The sequence below is a fragment of the Mastigoproctus giganteus genome, chromosome 2, assembly GCF_048544385.1.
Source record: "Mastigoproctus giganteus isolate SK-2022 chromosome 2, ASM4854438v1, whole genome shotgun sequence".
Lineage (NCBI taxonomy): Eukaryota > Metazoa > Arthropoda > Arachnida > Uropygi > Thelyphonidae > Mastigoproctus > Mastigoproctus giganteus.
In genome coordinates this window covers 184,933,265-184,949,690 of record NC_143576.1, presented here as the reverse complement: position 1 = coordinate 184,949,690, position 16,426 = coordinate 184,933,265, and the positions used below count along the sequence as shown (strand labels likewise).

General features: G+C 34.9%; 1 protein-coding gene across 1 annotated transcript in view; it reads left to right on the top strand.

Moving 5' to 3' along the window:
* The window catches only part of LOC150089832 (myosin-2 essential light chain-like), a 38,444-nt gene extending 23,347 nt beyond the window's left edge, over window positions 1-15,097 (top strand). The window contains exons 3-6 of the mRNA XM_090368843.1: window positions 2,483-2,623; window positions 2,725-2,889; window positions 6,521-6,598; window positions 14,945-15,097. Coding sequence (XP_090224969.1) covers window positions 2,483-2,623; window positions 2,725-2,889; window positions 6,521-6,598; window positions 14,945-14,973 — 413 coding nt within the window. The 3' untranslated portion in view covers window positions 14,974-15,097. The remainder of the gene's footprint in view (window positions 1-2,482; window positions 2,624-2,724; window positions 2,890-6,520; window positions 6,599-14,944) is intronic.
* The last annotated feature ends 1,329 nt before the right edge of the window (window positions 15,098-16,426 follow it).

Sequence of the window (16,426 nt, the reverse complement as noted above, 5' to 3'; positions counted from 1 at the left end):
AAAATTGTGGCCGTCTAATTAGTTGTTTACATTTAGGTGGCACTGGCATCCTGTTTGTGTATAATGATGAACGTTAGATAGTGAATGGGAGAGTGAAAGTGGTGCTATGTGCTGTTTACAGTTTGTCCCCAAATACGTGACATAAAAAAAATTACTTGTGCAAGTGTGCATATGCTAGGTGTCAGATAGACCGAGGGGCAACCTAACTGGAAACCCCTCCTGCCTTGCTGATATCATGTCCCACTTTTGAGGCAAAATATGGGATTAGCTGATGCTGGCTGCAGCTGGTCCATCAGGTGTGGGATCACAAAACAGAAAAGCACTTTCCACAGTATGATCCTCCCACATAGGGTATCTTGATCCTATGACTTCTCATCCTTACAATCCGTGCATCCCCTCCCTCACCTTCCACTCCAAGCCCTTTGCCTAGTGGACTCTGCCACCAGTAATCGTTTACTGCTCTTGACAGCTTTCCCCTGTGGTGGGCAAGCTCCCTCCACAAGAGTGCTCATCTATACCTTTAAGTTACTGCTTCCAGGTGGAAAGCCTTCCTATCATCCACCACTCAGAGTGTGCCCCACCGAGAGTGGGGCAAACCCTGGATGTCTACACTTACTCCCTGCCTACCTCCCCGAGGTATGGACTGGTAACAGGGGATCCCACTAGGAGCCTTGAAACCTGGCATTGTCCTTTCCTCTTTGGCAATGTATGTTCGATCCGGCATTTTTTTCCAATACAGATCAGTCTTGTCAACATTAAAAATTTGCTGTGTTGAATAGTCACCTTCATCAATATTTTTTTCCAACACATCACAAAATTTCTCTGCAGCTGCAGAATTGGCACTGGCAACTTCACTGCATACTTTAACATTGTGGAAACCAGCACGATGCTTGAACCTATTAAACCACCTGTTGCTTGCCACGAACTTGACTTGGTGTTCGCCTTACTTGTCCTTAATATCTTCATAAATACTTCTTATCCCATAGGCGTTCAAAAATTGATTCTTATAACGGAACATATGATAACGATGAAAGCGTAGTGCAATTTCCATTATAAAAATGACCTTTTAGAGAGATAAATAGCTTAGTTATATAGGGCAAATTTCAACTTCCAAGGTCTTGGAATGAATTACCACAAAAAACAATGTGTAATTGGGTTCACATTACGATATTTTCACGATACCTCCATTTATCCCTACAGATGCAAAATATGTTTCCATATTTTTTTCACTTTGCACCGGCCGGCAAAAACTTATGTAAAGTCGAATTTGCATAAGTCGGGGAGGTCCTGTACATGTTTAATGTATGTGGTCTGCATAGTGTAGTGTTGGGTTATGTTGGTCTGTTGTTCTTCCGGCCATTTAGCTATATAGCTCCTAGTGGGATCCCCTGTTACCAGTCCATACATTGGGGGATAGGCAGGGAGTAAGTGTAGACATCCAGGGTTTGCCCCAGAGTGGGGCAAACTCTGCAAAATATCACACTCTTATCTTCTCTAACAGGTCTGCAACCTGTATTTGGAACCTTAGCTTAGGCTAAGGTTCCAAATACAGGACCAAGAGGACTCCCAAGGAGGAGTCCTCTTGGTCCTGTATGGTCTTGGTCCTGTATGACCTCTTGGTCTTGTTTTTCTTGGCCATATTCTTTCCTTTTTAAGTCACTCCAAGTTCAGCTCTTATGCTGATGACATTTTCCCAGATTTTCTGATCCTTTAAGACCAAGTATCTACCATTTGTTCTTTTGACCATTTCCTCTTTCCTACAAGTTAGAATCCAGTCTAAATTAATTCCCCCTGTAAATCAAGTTAAATTTTTACAAGTGCATTGGGATTGCACGTTTTCTCAGTCTCTTGCACGAAGTTTTTGTCTACCATTCTAACAGCATTTTGGTTTATGCAGTGTGAACTTGCTCTCATTCATCTCAATATCTGAAATTCAGGCCATCATGTTGGCCAGATATTTTCTCATTAGATGGTTAACGCCAAGTATTGGTATCCTATTGTGTCATCTTGATATAAAGTGGACCAACTGATTGAAATAGTGCCCATTACTTTTCACTGGCAATACAAAGTGATTCAGTGTTTTGTAACTGTATTTCATTTACTCATATCAAATTCTTAAATTTTTCAGACTTGTTATCTCCAGTTTCATTGAGCTTCTTACATTTTTATTTTATTTCTTCATTAAAGCCAAACTTGCCAATTTCATGTATTGTTATCGTCAGTTGATTTATGTAAACTCCTTTAGCTCGGCTGTACTGGTGTATTGCCCTTACTTTATTAGATGACAATAAATGATTTTTTATATACATATATGTAAAGGTCTTTCTTGTAAAGAAGATTCTATCTAATGGTCTGCTTTTGTTTGTGTTTCAAGTTACCATTAAAAAAATAATAATAGTCTCTGTGGATGATAGCTTTCTAATTGCAGGATTTCAGAACTACAGCTTGAATACAGTTTCATGTTATTATAATGTTATTACAGAATATCAGGATGCCTTCTCCTTATTTGACAGTCGTGGAGATGGAAAAATTGTTGCATCACAGCTGGGCGATGTGCTAAGAGCCATAGGACAGAATCCTACTGAAGCTGAAGTGAAGAAATGTTGCCTCCAGTTAAAGCCAGGTAGAACATTTTCTGTCATCAACTGTATAACTGCATACATCTTTTCTTATTTCACTGTTTACTCATATGTGTATAAATTTTTTTTTCCATCTCTCTCTCAGATGAACGCATAAACTTTGAGGTATTTTTACCAATCCTCCAGACTGTATGTAAAAACAGAAGTACAGATACAGCAGAAGATTTTGTAGAAGGTTTGCGCCATTTTGACAAAGACGGGAATGGGTTTATTAGTTCAGCCGAACTTCGTCATTTATTGACAACATTGGGTGAGTCATTGATAAATCATTTGTATTTTATATCATTATATTAAATTTATAAACATAGCTGTTAAGTTCTGCAGTTTTTTATTGTAGTGCATTTTTTGAAAGTTTTATTTTTTGTTTACCTAATGCCAATATCTGATAGAAAGAATGAAAGAAAGAAAGAAAAATGTTTTAAAGCTTTAAACATAATATAGGAGTTGAGTTTAAAGCTTTAGGAAAAAGAAGGAAATGGAAATAGTTAAATTATTAAACAGTTAAGATAGTAGTTTCCCTCTTAGCATGTATAAGAATGTTTGTTAAAATTACTTATTGGCTGTGCATGTGACATTTAAATTGAATAAAATGTCATGTGCACTGAAGAAAATTAAATGAGCTTTGATTTCTCCTTTAGAGATTTTTTTCTCATTTTCAGTTTTTGTTATGAAATGTATAAGATATACTATCATAATAAGTAATAATACTATAAGTAATAAATAAGATTGGCTATCGTAATAACTGATGCGGCAGTTATTCCAAGCATGGCATATTTTGATTGCAGTCTGTAAAACCAAGAAATTTCATTAAAATTTTTAGATGCTTACTGTCATCATCTTCTTCAGCCATTGTCAATCCACTACAAGACAAAGGCCTCTTCAACACATTTCCAGCAGCTGTGGTCTTGTGCTTTCTGTTGCCATTGTACACCAGTAAATTTCACAATTTCATGAATCCCTCTAATTTGTGGTCTTTTATTTGGGGTTTAGAGTCAAGCAGTATCCATTCCAAAATTTGTTTGGCCCATCTATCATCAGTTCTTCTTGATATGTGACTTGCTGATTTCCATTTTAAGCACTTTTTTCCTTTCAATGTCAAAGACCCTTGTTTGTTGGCAAATCCATGCACATGTTTTTCAGTCATTTGGGTTATGTTCAAAATTTGGCACTCCATACTTTTCTGTGTGACCCTCAATCTTTGTAAAGCTTTGGCATTCAATGACCACATTTCACAACCATATGTTGGACAGGGAGGATACATTGATCAAAAACTTTTATTTTGAGACAGAGTGATAAGTTTGTATTGAAGACTATATTAAGCTTTCCAAATGCTTTCCATCCCAATTTTATGTGCTGTTCAGTTTCCATCTGTTGAAATTTCTTGTCCGAGGTAAACTTACCTTTCCACTTCTAGTTCTTGTCCATCGGCCATTATTTTCTTTGGTCCTGTAAATTTGTTGAACCTAACCTGTGTTTTGATGTTCACCTTCAAACCGAACTTCTTTCTTTCATGCTGCAGTTCTGAATCATTGGTAAAGAGAATGATATCATAATTGTAAGTGATTTAGATAATCTCCATTTATCTTGAGGCATTTATTGTCTAAATTTAGCTTGTAAAAAATTTCTTCTAAACAGGCAGAAAACAGTTTTGGGTAGATTTTGTCTCCTTGTTGGACACCTTTTTTTATGTTTATCTAAACTTTATCATTGTTGACCTTGATGCAGTCACCTTTTTATATATTGATTAGAAAATATTGATGTAAACTCTGTCTACACCTTGGTTGATTACTGCTTGTTTTGTGATTGAGCTGAATGCTTTATCATAGTCAACAAAAGCTATACATAATGGAAGAGTGTATACATTGTGCCATTCTATTAACTTGCTGCACTGTTTGGAAGTGATCCATTATACTGAGTTCACTTCTGAAACCTGGTTGTTCTTTGGGTTGTGTCAAATATTGTGCCTATTCTTGAAAATATCTTTGTGAAAACTTTGTAGATAATTGGCAATAGCCTTATTGGTCATAGTTTTTTAAATCTGCCTTGTCACCTTTTTTGTGCAGTAGGATGGCTTCTGCATTTTTCTATGCTACAAGTACTTGGTTAAGTAAAGGCATTTTGAAAATAGTCTAGCTAGAGCTTTACGTACCAGCTAGCATCCACCTTTCAACATTTTGACAGTGACTATTAGGTCCTGCTGCGCTGCTATTTCTCTTTGATTTTATAGCATCTTCTTCTACTTCTACCAAAATTTCTGATACAGCTTCTGCATCTGGTGTTGGATCCAGTTGTTGTCCTTTATCCTTGTAAAGATTTGAATAAAATTCTTCCATTCATTTTAGTACTTGTGGGATTTTTGTTTTTCTACCATCCTCAAGGTTCAAAGCAAATACTTGGATCCTATGCATAACAATTTTGCTTTCTTTAGCCCTTGATTTTCTTCTAGTGTTCTTCTGATGAGATCAATGTTGAACTTGCACTTTTCTTCTTTTATGTGTTTTCTTATGTTACCACTTTGTTTCATTTCTCGTCACTTTTTCCATCGTGGCATTTGTTTCTTTTGATATTCTATTTGGTTGTTCTTGTTGTACAGTGGGTGCAAGTGCATAGGCAGTGTTTACAATAGTCTTAATGACTGTCATTATTGGTTGAAATATCTATGTATTGAAAAACAGTAAAAACTCTGAACTAGAACTCTCCAATCGTTTTCACATGCTGCAAGACCTTCTTGCAGCATGTGAAAACGATTGGAGAGTTCTAGTTCAGAGTTTTTACTGTTTTTCAATAGTTGGTTAGTGGCGATCTTCTTTACTTTAGTTGACTTGACCCATTTCTTTCATTCTTTCTTACAATCAATTTCGATTTTTGCTCTCAGTAACCGATGGTCGCTTTCAATGTTTAAATTGTTCAAGACTGAGCAGTCAGTGAATATTGTTTGTCAGTATGAAGTCAATTTCACTATTATTTCCAAGATGGCTCTTCCGCATCCATTTTCATTGGGTCTTTTTCATTTAAGAATGAGGTCATGACGAACAAATTTTGACCCTCCACAAATTGTTTACTGTACAATTTCATACATTGGCATAGGATAATCATATCTGCTTAATGTAGCATAACAGTTTTACAGACATAGTCCTCCTGATCTATTCAAAATTTGTCAATCCCTAAGTTTTTTTTTTTAAAGATTCATTTGATGCTAATTAAATTGCGGTCAGTAGAAAAGTCAAAGTGCAGATTTTTCTCCCCTTTTTAACCAACTCTCATTAGTGAAGATTCAATATCTTGTTGAATATTAACTCCAAACATGAAAGGTTTAACCCAGTGCTGGTCATGTAGGAACTGACTGGTCCTCTTTAAAATGTTGTTGTGCATTAACCATTAATTAATGATTAAAATCTGAAAAATTCTTGCTTTCCTACCTTCCTAAATATAGTCAGGATTATTTGAGCAATAGCATCTGCCAGGTCCTGTGTGTGTGTGTGTGTGTGTGTGTGTGTGTGTGTGTGTGTGTGTGTGTGTGTGTGTGTGTGTGTGTGTGTGTGTGTGTGTGTGTGTGTGTGTTGTTTTTGTCTCCCACTTCTACATGCTAATTGCAGTTATAGTATAGGTAAATAGTAGTTGATGGCTGTTGAACAGAAATTAGATGCTCTGTTTTGTGTTTCACTAGTGTATAAAATGTGCTTTTTATCTTGATTCTTATCAACATAAAAAGATGCTAACTTTATTTTGTTTTTTTTTCCCCCAGAGCTCTGCATAGTTGGCAGGTTCAGAAAATTTTCAATAAAAACAGTCTTTGTAGCTTAATATATATTGTTTGATGACTTTTTTTTTTTTTTTTTTTTTAAGATTACAAACTAATTTTGCTTTCTGCTGTGTTACAGGAGAAAAACTAACAGATGATGAAGTAGAACAGCTGCTTGTAGGTCAGGAAGATACTCAAGGAAATGTACATTATGAAGGTAATTTTATGCAGGATGTTCATAATAGAACCAAAACAATGAAAATTTGTTTAGCATTATGTAAAATTTAAGGATGTTTAATTTCCATTTATGTAAAATATTTAGTCTTATTTTAAAACTTTGCCAGCCATGATAAACCAAAATGGATGCAAAATTTTTTATATAATACTTTAAAACTGTATCTGAATAAAAAATAAAACTGAACAAAATTAATAAAATTATTACAAGCATTGCTTATTATTATATACAGAAATTTTATTAGCAGGGATAAGGAGGTGATTATCTCTTTGTACAAGGCCATGGTTAGGGACCACATCTTGAATATTCCCGAGTATTGTATACAGGTCTGGAGGCCTCACTTTAGGTAAGGATGTAGATCTGTTGAATCGGGTGCAGATCCAGTAGATCTATATCCTTCCTAAAGTGAGGCCACCAGAAGAGCAACCAGATTGGTAAAGGGAACAAAAAGAGTGCTCTTATGTAGGAAGGCTTCAGTTCTGCAAATTGCAGCTTCAGGAGACTAGGCACCTGCAGGGCGATCTGATTGAGGTGTTTAAGGTCTTGAATGGATTGAGTAAGCTGAATGTGAATGGCATTCTTTCTCTTGCTGGGACTACACACATGAGGGGGCATAAATTTAAGTTGAGGAAGGAATGTTGCAGGATGGATGTGTGTGGAAGTTTTCCTTCAGCCAGCTGATGGTTGATTGTTGGAAAAGGCTTCCATCTGTTGTTGTGGAAGTGGATGGTTTGAATAAATTCAAGGAAGAACGACAAATTCTTGGAGGGTATGGATGGGAGAAGTGTGTAGGTTTTTTTTTGGCTGGTGATAAATAAGTTTGCTTTCTTGCATAATTTGCCATTACTACTACAGTCAGTTCTGCTGTAATGCGGTACATGTATTCCTAAAAATCTTCATGTTATGGTATTTCACACATTAAAAGCAACAGAGCTTATGGGAAAAATAAGGATAGGGGCAGAGCACTCAAAAAAAAATGTTCAGGCTGGTAAGTAAAACATTAAAAAGGTTAGAGTTTAAGTAAAACATTAAAAATTGTTAACACAGGTTTAAACATCTTAAATTTTTTTTTTTTTTGGATTGTAAAAGATAAGCAATCAATAACGACGAACGCGGCATGCACATATTGCACAAGTTTACAAAGCTTGAAAAACAGGAATGAAGAGAAGAATTTGTTTTTTATATCATTGAAGATTTCATGGAAGGGGAGACACGTTAATACACCATAATAATGTAAAAACCCACAGAATTCCATCTATCTATATTATCGTAAATGCAATAAGATTTGAGTTTCTGTTTGATTATTTGGTTTTTAGGAGCATTAGCAACTAAGACCATATTGCTCCGAGGATATGCGGTGGTCATTCCCTGACCTTTCCGCATCCTCCGTATTTGGTAGTCACGGGCTCGAACCCCGGTCTAATCAAGAAGCGTGTGTGCTACGCACTGTTGCTCCTGGCTACGGAGGCGGCGATTTGAGTTTACTACCCATTTATAATTAGATTGCACTAACAGAAAAGCCCAATAAATCAGGAACTGCAAATTGTTTTTTTATTGTTTTATGGTAGTGACCTCCAGAAATGTGCTCCTCTGCTCACAAAATTTCTTTTCGAACAGAAAAAGGTGAACTCTTGAAAACATGAGTCAGCCTACAATGTCACCTGTTATCTTGTGAATACGGAAAATGACAACTGTGTATCTCCGACCAATACAACTACAATAAGTGGGAAATATATTTTTTAATCTTAACTTGTGTGTGTTGCTACACAGGTCACTACGTTCAGCTTAGTGTCAGGTTTTGCGTTCACCTGATGTTACTTTCAGATGAAATCGCGCATGAGCCAACGCGAAAATCACATTATACTCGCATTGTTCCCTAATCCTAACATATCAGTTGCGTTGGAGCAAATTCACATTGCAAAAATGCACGATATTTTACAACTGGCTGTCCTTACTACTTTTGGTATCATATCCTATAAGGGGGGGGGGGGGGTTCAAAAAAGATTTGTATTTACCCAGAAGTAGTTGCGATAGAAGGTTGAAACAAACACCATATATTACACTTTTTTCAACATAGCCACCAGACAAAATTACATATTTTTGCCACCTATCAATACACTTCAGCAGACCAGTTTTGCAGAAGTCCTCTGACTGTCCTTCAAATCACGACTTGGCAGCAGAAATCCCTCATCAACATCAGCAAAGTGTTTTCCATGAAGAAAGGACTTCAGGCTGGAAAGTGGAAGAAATCTGAAGCTGCAAGTTTGAGGGAATAAGCAGGATGTGGCAGTATTTCAAACCCACATTGGTGAGCACACCTCACTGCAGCATGCAAAGAATGCACAGGGGCATTATTGTGGAGCAGGCACACACCTTTTGACAACTCTCCCTATCTTTTTTCTTTTATAGTAGCATGTAGTTTTATGATGTTTGTTTGTTTGTTTGTTTGTTATTTGGTTTTTAGGAGCATTAGCAACTAAGGCTATATTGCTCCGAGAATATGCGGTGGTCATTCCCTGACCTTTCTGCATCCTCCGTATTTGGTGATGACGGGCTCGAGCACCGGTCTAATCAAGAAGCATGTGTTATGCACTGCTGCTCCTTCCCACCTGGCTACGGAGGCACCAGGTAGTTTTATGAGGAGCATGGAGTAATACTTCACCGTCACAATACAGCCCTTTTGAAGGTAATCTGTTAGTGTTACATTATGCTGATCTGAAAAAAACTGACAGCATCACCTAGCTAGCACTTTGTTGCATCTCTGCCTTTTTTGTGATTCTGTATACTTTCATTGTTTTTACATTTGTTTACTTTTGGGATCGTAGTTATGTATCTATGTTTCATCCATGGTGACTAGCTGTGAAAAAAAAATTCTTGCTTTTCCTGGCACATCAACAGCATTTCATGTGCACATTCTACACCCATCTAGCAAACACTATTCATGTGTAACTGTTGATGGATGATGTTATCCACAGACCCTCTAATTTGGAGCTCAACAGCTAGTTCTTTGATACTAAAATGGTGATCTACCAGGATTAAAGCTTCAATTTTTGCAATACCCCTTTCTGTTATAGCAGCGGTTGGGCATCCTGGGATTTCTTCATCATGCACAGGGGTTCTTCCACATTTTAATTGTTTATACCAACGCAACACCACTAACACTGCAATCTTCTGCATAAACAGTGACCATTTCTTCGGGAATTGTTTTGTGTCTTCCCCCTTGCAGAACGAGTAACCCTATCGCTGATCTGTATTCCATTTTATTCATTATGACACTTCAAACCTGACAGCATCAGTTCAGTTCATTCAGCACTGCAAAGAAAAAAAAAATTAATTGTCAGATTGAAACCAACATTTGTGCGGTTGCTATAGAGATTTCAAGATATTAAAAAAAAAAATCATCTTTCTATCACAACACTGGGTGAATACAAAACTTTTTTGAAACCCTCTTGTATTTCCTTCATTAGTGATGCAAATCACAAGATACGCACCAATCATCAGCCTAGTCAGTTAGGTGCTCTAATGATCCTATTTTATCAATTATTTTTAGTCACTCCCAAGTTCGGAATTTTAAAGGAAGTTGAAGTAATCTGTTTAGCCAACCATACAGTAATTTTTTTTTCTGATTTATCTCTGTGTACAGTGTTGTCCATATATTGTACTTAGTGAAATAAGAAAAGACAAATGATGTGTGTACATATAGGATTTCTCCTTTCCGAGATGATTTATGGCTTTGAGAATGATTGTGACGAGTGCAGGTGTGTGAACAGAAGGGAGAGTGGTACAGGTAACAAAACAAGTTGCATGTTTAAATATGCACTAGGGTAAAAATTTTATTTCTTTTTATTATATCACTATTATTATTCTAATATCTAAACCTGTCAAACATTTCCTCATTTGTTTCACAAATATGTTCAGTTCCAATCTCAATGATGTCCATTTCCACTTGCAGTCTGCCAAGCCCCATGTACTTTTTTGACAGAATCGTAATTATCGGTTAATTCATCCACTGCTCGCCTCAATTGTACTAATTGTTTGCTGTATGATTCCTTTCGTTTCATAGGTGGTACTTGTGCATATGTCTGCTCTGATATTCACTGTCAGACTCTTAGTAATTTGGATTCTCCTCGTTTTAATCTTCCCTGGATTAAAATCTCTCTATCCCATTCTGTCAAATTCATCTGTTGCCTCTACTGTTCTCCCAACTACACTAATCACTCAGAATATTTTGACTTTCTCCAGTCCTACTTTCATAAGATCCAGCTGGTTGAGATGCTGAAACTTTGGCAATTACTGATGACCTTGCACAAATTTTTCATTTACCTACCAGAATGCCAGACAATTCTAACCAGGCTTGATCATTTTTTCACAAACAACCCTTCTAAATACATGGTCGAGGTGAGTGACCCACTAGGCACCTCAGATCACAACTTGTGGTGATGGTCTCTTCTCCAATGGAGTCGTTCTCTCGTGGCCATTCTCAACCTTGTGTTGTTTGGCATTGCAAGAATGCAAAATGGGATGATCTGTGAGATTTCTTTTCCTTGGTTGGATTACTGTTTCAAATCATCAGATATCAATGTTTGCTCAGATCATCAGTGAAATTATTCTTATAGGAATGAAATCCTTTATTCCACTCTTCACCTTAAAATCTTAATCTTTATCTAAATTTTGATTTTCCAGTAAATGTGCTAAGGCTGTTCAAGGTAAGAATGTTGAATATCACAGTTGACTTACATCCAAATCTCCAGGTTCATTTTCTGTTAACGATTGTAACAATTGTAAAGCAGTTATTAATCATTGCCATCTCATCTAAAGATAAAGCTGTCCTGCTAGCATCCTACTTTTTTTTCTAACTTGTGTATTAATGATCTTTTTAAACCACCTCCTACCATTCCCATTACACTCCATTCAGTGCCTCCTACAATCTTCAGTCAGAAGAATTTTGAAGTCTTGGTGCCAAGAAAGTACTAGATCCTGATGGTATTTTCCACATATTCTCAAAACCTGTGCTCCTGAGCTTACTCCTACTGTGTTCCACCAGTGTTTTGCATTCTGCTTGAAAATTTGCTCATATCCAGCCAGTTTCTAAAAAGGGTGACAAATCCCTCCCATTAAATTATTGTCCCATTACACTTACTTTTACTCTTTCTAAAGTAATAGAGAAATTCATTAATTGGCAACTCCCAAAATATCTAGAAACCTTTCATCTAATCAGTGATTGCCAGTATGGATTCCATCAGTGGACCTGGCTGGTTGAGATGCTGAGGCTTTTGTTTATCCTCCCACACACATAGGTTTTTTATTTACCTACCAGAAAACCAGACATTTATAACTATACATCTTTTTATTAAAAACAAGCCTTTCAAAATACACAGTGAGTGGTCCTCTGCACACTTCAGATCACGACTTAGTAATGTTGCTTTTCCAATTGCCTTTAGTTGCTTTTCCATTGGAGCCTTTCTCTCATGGCCATTCTTAGCTTCATATTGTTTGGTATTACAAGAGGGCAAAATGAGATGATGTGCAAGATTTCTGTTCTTTTTATCCTGGTTGAATTACTGTTTTAAATCTTTGGATGTCAGTGCTTGATCAGATTAGTGATTATTTTTGTAGGAATGAAATCTTTTTTTCCACACTCCACCTTAAAACCTTGTTCATTATCTAAATCTTAATTTTTCAATAAATGTGTTAATTCTGGGTTTAATTTTTCACTGAATAAGGGCTACTGTTGTGCAGATTTATTGCATCAATAGGCTGATTATATTTGTCAGCTGCTGTTCAATGTGTTGATTTATGCTATGTACCCACTGATTTTTGCCTTTCTTTCTTTATTTTGTTTTATTGCTTTTTGTTGTTTTTCACAATCTGTTAATTTGTGTATTGTTCAAAATGCAATGTTTCAGCAGGTATTGTTGTCCTGCAGCCATCTGATGAAATAGGGCTGTATGGTTGTTCTGATTTTAATTTTAAGTTGTTTTATTTATTGTCATGTTGTTGGGGGTTGGTTTAAAGTATTAAAGTTGTGATATTTCACATTATTTGGCTTTGGTGTTTTGAGGGAACACCTGTCTAAATTTGTATAATTGGCTTGTAAATTAAATTGTATTGGCTGTTTAAAGTATTCAAAAAATTTTAGGTGTATATTCCTTCCACAACACATTCTTCCTCTCAATTCAGTTACCCTCTCCCCTTCTGTTCTCTGCAGTGTTTTTATATTTAAATACTGGTTTTTGTTGCATTTGCTTCTTACAGAACTTATCCATTCTGCTGACCTATTTTAATTTACATTATGTTTCAGGCAGCATGTTAGTTATGCTATGTACCCACTGATTTTTGCCTTTCTTTCTTTATTTTGTTTTATTGCTTTTTGTTGTTTTTCACAATCTGTTAATTAACTGTACTTTTAATTTATGAGTATATAGGTAATAAATCAATACAGTATATCTTTGTTAATTCAGTATCAGATTATTCAGATTGTTATGTATTTAAAAATTGTTATTGTTCCCCAACTAATGATATAGAGTTTTATATTGCATTTTGTTACAAATAGTTTGAGATACATCTGTGGTGAAACTGGATGTCTGAATTTGGTCCCATAACTTGCAACCCAAAGTTTTTGCCAGTCTTTTCAAATTATTTGTCTAATTTGCAAAGACTAGCAAAGCCAGTTACTGGAAAAAATCGTTATAATGAAATTGAATGTCGGTAATGAAAATTTACTACTGCATGGATGTCATCTTTAGAGTTTACATTTCTATCTACTTCCAAGAATTGCATGCAAAAATATGTGAGGAATTTTTGTACTCTAACTCGCATTACATCCTAAACTATGGTCACTAATGATGCAAAATTTCCTGCCCTGGGTGCTCTCCATATTTGTCACCACATGTATGCTGTCAGTATGAGAGAGATGACAATAAATGTGATTCAAAGAAAAAATACTTTACATTGTGGTTTATTAAAAAAAAAATTACTAGGTTTCTTGAGGAATTCACAATTCCTCAAGAAACTTTTTTATTTCTTAGTTTCTTGTACATAATGATGCTAAGTTTTTTTGTACAGCTTTATATGTATGAGCTTTAAGATTTAATGGTTAAAAAAGGTGTTAAAATAATGTTAACAAGTTCATTCATAATGCTCTATATGTGTGGACTTTTAAAATATTGATTAGTACAGATTCTTCACCACTATCTAATGTCAGAGAATCTTTCCTTTCTCACTTTAAGTTTCATTTTGATGCTGTGGATTAAAACCTTGCATTTCATTGCACTTAATCTTAATTAACCATTTTACAAGCACATATATATATCTACATTTTTCATGTGTGGGATCTTAGGAGTATATACGTAGATCTGTTTTTTAATGGTCATTTCAAGTACATTTCAGATGATTTGTCCATTTATGTATGAATTGTGTTGAAATATGTCCAGTGTGTGCTGTAGTCGCTTATCTCTGTTTTGAACTGATAGACAGTTTTAATAGACAGCAGCACAAAAATATATTTGAAAATCGGCGGAGGACATTTCAGCTGTTGGGCATTATTGTCTAATTTTGGTTTATAAAAGTTGAAATGGAAGAAATTCTCTGGAATTCAGATCTAGTTATAGAAAATTTTCATTGATATAAAAAAAAAAAGTGGGTTAGTCTTTACAACATGGTACTCCTGATCGATTGTTCCAAGTAGCAGTGTGATTGACAGGCCTAGCCTCTCCTACCCATTGCTTTCCTCACAATGATTGGAAGCTCTGATTTCAGTATATGGTACCCATTTTAGTTAGTATGTTTATTCCCCCTTACTGCTGTTTTAAAATTGGAAAATAAGTTCCTGATTTAAAAGAGTGGGGGAGGGGAATTCACTCTAGTGCTAAGTAAAAAGTAACTGGTGGGGGAGGCTAGGCCTGTCAATCATTGCTACTCACAACAATCGATTGGAAGGGGTACTGATTATAAAGACTAACCAAAAAAGTGTTTTTTTTAATAATTTTTTATAGTTTTTTTTTTTTTTTTTTGATATTTTAATATTGTTTCATTTTTGACAATTTTACTCAAATTCTGAACAGTCAAATCAAAAGCAGAAAAAAAATAATATTTTAGAAGCATTTATTTGCAAATTTTTCATTTTATCTAACTTCAAAATTTCATGAAGGAACTCTGTGGAGGCCACCTTATCAAAATTTGACTACCGAGAGCCTACACACATTCACACAACTCATTTGTGAAAGGATTAATATTGCTTAAACAAATCAAATTGTAATCATTGTTTTGATTCTAACACCTTGCTATTGTTTCTTAAACTTCAATTCTTTTTTTTTTTTTTTTTTTCAGATTTTGTAAGAATGGTGATGAGTGGATAAAATGACGGCTTCTACATCACTTATTATCCAGAACACAACCTTACAACTTTTATTTTTATATATTTGTATTTATTAATAGATAATCATGTGCTAAAAATAGATATAAATGTTTTTGAAATGCTTAGTGTAATTTATTTACCACTTATTTTTTGGGGGAAAGAAGGAAAAGAAATAGCTTAAAATGGGGAACTTTAAAATTTTATTCTTAATTCTGACATTATACTATATAAGATAAAAACCGTCATTAAACAAGCCTTGTATCCAATTAAAAATATATTTCATGACAAATTTCATAGTAGTGAAATAGACAAAGGAAGAGAGAAAAAAAAAAAGAGGAAACCAGAACTATGGGAAATCAACAAAGGAATGGGTGGTGTTTTTTTTTTTTTTTTTTTATAAACAGTGCCATAAATAATATTTTTTTTTACATTCTGCTGGCTATCATTTCCTATTAAAAAAGAATTAATGATGCAGATTAAAAGTGACTATCACACTGGAAGAATAAATTCATAATGATGCAGAATAAATTCATAATAATAGATATTTAAACTTATAATTTTTACTTATTTTGGTGATACTAAGTATATCAAGATAACAGCTGGATGGTTAACTATGTACATTGGCAATATGAGGTAAGCCAGTACATAAAGTTTAAAATAATAATTATAGGGAACTTCTTTGAAAATAACTCACTTCAAAATAGTTCCTAAATAATTATTAAAAATGTATTGCATATTTTTTTATACACGGATAAAATAAACAATAATATGCTACAAAATATATAAAAAAATTAATATAAGTACAAATAAATTTAGTTTAACAACCAGTGACTTGTGATGGTTGTCAACATTTTGCTGTTTTACTGGTTTGCTACCACTGTTATGTGGACCATTATCAGAGGGTTCCACTGGCTTTTCCATTGACAGTTTCGACCCAGGATGCAAAACGACGGGATTGATTCAATCTGAATTGGAGAGGGCAGAAAGCAGAAGCATTTTTGGGCCTTCTCACCATGACTGAATTAATCAGCCTCCAGTTAAGGTTGCTTGACAAAAATAACTTGTTTTTCTTCTGTCAGCTTGGAAGAAAATGTTCTTAAAGTACGGTAGGTTTCCCTCCAAGTGAATTCAAATTTGAAGCCATATATTTACATTCAGGAAGCAGTGAACATGTTGAGTTAATTAATTTGTTCAAGTGATATTGCAAAATAATAATAAAAAAAACTACAAGTTTGCAGCACCTGCAACCTAGTAGTTTTAATTTGTAGTTTCTTGTGTGTTAAGCACGTTGAACTTGATTTATTCAAAATTTAACTGTACTACTTTTTTTTTAGAAAAAGCATATCCATGTAAGGTAATAAAACTTTTATTCATTCATCTTGATGTTATCATCTATTTTACATAACTATGTGTATACAGTAGAATCTCAGTTAGGGCTGAGGATGATCAATTTT